Source organism: Loa loa (assembly GCF_000183805.2).
Source record: "Loa loa unplaced genomic scaffold supercont3.2419, whole genome shotgun sequence".
NCBI lineage: Eukaryota > Metazoa > Nematoda > Chromadorea > Rhabditida > Onchocercidae > Loa > Loa loa.
In genome coordinates this window covers 1-1,348 of record NW_018110598.1, presented here as the reverse complement: position 1 = coordinate 1,348, position 1,348 = coordinate 1, and the positions used below count along the sequence as shown (strand labels likewise).

The 1,348-nt window shown below is 33.8% G+C and overlaps 1 protein-coding gene across 1 annotated transcript; it reads left to right on the top strand.

Moving 5' to 3' along the window:
* Nucleotides 1-56: 56 nt before the first annotated feature.
* Nucleotides 57-1,165, top strand: LOAG_15673 (hypothetical protein; the record flags this gene model as incomplete). The annotated part of the gene is made up of 4 exons (XM_003151162.1): nt 57-75; nt 180-309; nt 659-759; nt 1,080-1,165. Coding segments are annotated over 4 exons (336 nt in total), but the record flags the coding sequence as incomplete, so codon positions are not given.
* Between the last annotated feature and the right edge of the window lie 183 nt (nt 1,166-1,348).

Sequence of the window (1,348 nt, the reverse complement as noted above, 5' to 3'; positions counted from 1 at the left end):
CAGAAAGTGACTGAGGTTAGACTCCCAACAAATTAAAATATTTCGGAAATTTTTAGATTAAAATAAAGAAAATAGGTAAAGAGGAAATGCTGCTTTCATTATATATTATTTTATATAATTCAATTTTTTATATAATCCAATTTTTATACAATTCGTTATTTTTTCTTTATATATTATAGATTTGGAAAGTCTTCTTGAAACTACCGCTCATCAACAACCGAAAAATTTCTTAGATCACTTAGCAACACCGCGACGTGTCGTACAATTACCACCACCAACGAAGAAGTTGGCTGCCGATCACCACGTCAGGTATCCTTTTCCCATTGTTCACATTGTCTTCTTTAATTCTAAATTAACTTCCCATGCAGTCATAGCTAGAATTTAATTATATTTGAACCTTTGTATACAGATCCGAAATAAGTCGATAGTTGAAGGAAAACGGGATCGAAATCCCTCTTAGTAAAAGGGGGATTTTTATTCTTGTGAAAATCTTTCTTCAACATAGGCTTGACTTTTTACCACCGGTAGTGTAATTTCATGCGGCTGTAGAATATCACTCTAGGATATATCTCTTCCTGGAATATGATGATACAAAGATGAACTTATATATTTTTACATTTCCTTAGATATCAAATTAACGGAGAGAAAAGGTTTTTAGGGCCAATTCGACAGCTGATGAGCGAGCACGGTCAAAATTAAGCAAGGAAGATCGGGGATTCTTCCGTAACATCTTCAAGCGTGATACTAAGGATCGAAGGGGTGTGTTACAAGTGTTTTTGACTTATGATAAGATTTACCACTTAAACTATGCAGTAGCAAAGTAGGCTTTTAATTTATCTGTGCAATGTACATTTGCCATGGTGCTGAGTGGTTTAGTTTTACAGTTTTATGTTTTTTTCTAGAAAGCTTTCAAATTTGTGTAAGGATTACCTAAAAAAGATATGCAATGTACTGAAGTGGTGTATTTTCATATCCAAAATGTCAAAAAACAAAAGAAATCTAGAATAAGGATTACTATAGGTTTTAATATGCTTTATTGAGGATAGATTTGGTTGCGTTAATTGTTTCTGGTTTTGTAGGACGAGTTGCTGGAACATTGCCGAAGTCAATGATTGTACGGTCACCATTAGGTCCGTCCACAATGGGATCATCCGCAATTTTGAAAGTAATTATAAATGTTTGAAAGAAAACCTCAGAGATTTTAACTTGTGTAGTAAATGGACTTTTTAGGATGCATTGGTCTGATCATTATTGTCGATTCGAAATGCAAATCGTGATGCGCTGTCAACTTAGCTTTTTTCTTCACTAATATTGTTCTTATAACTAGTGATTCGCCTCTAAGCCTCAT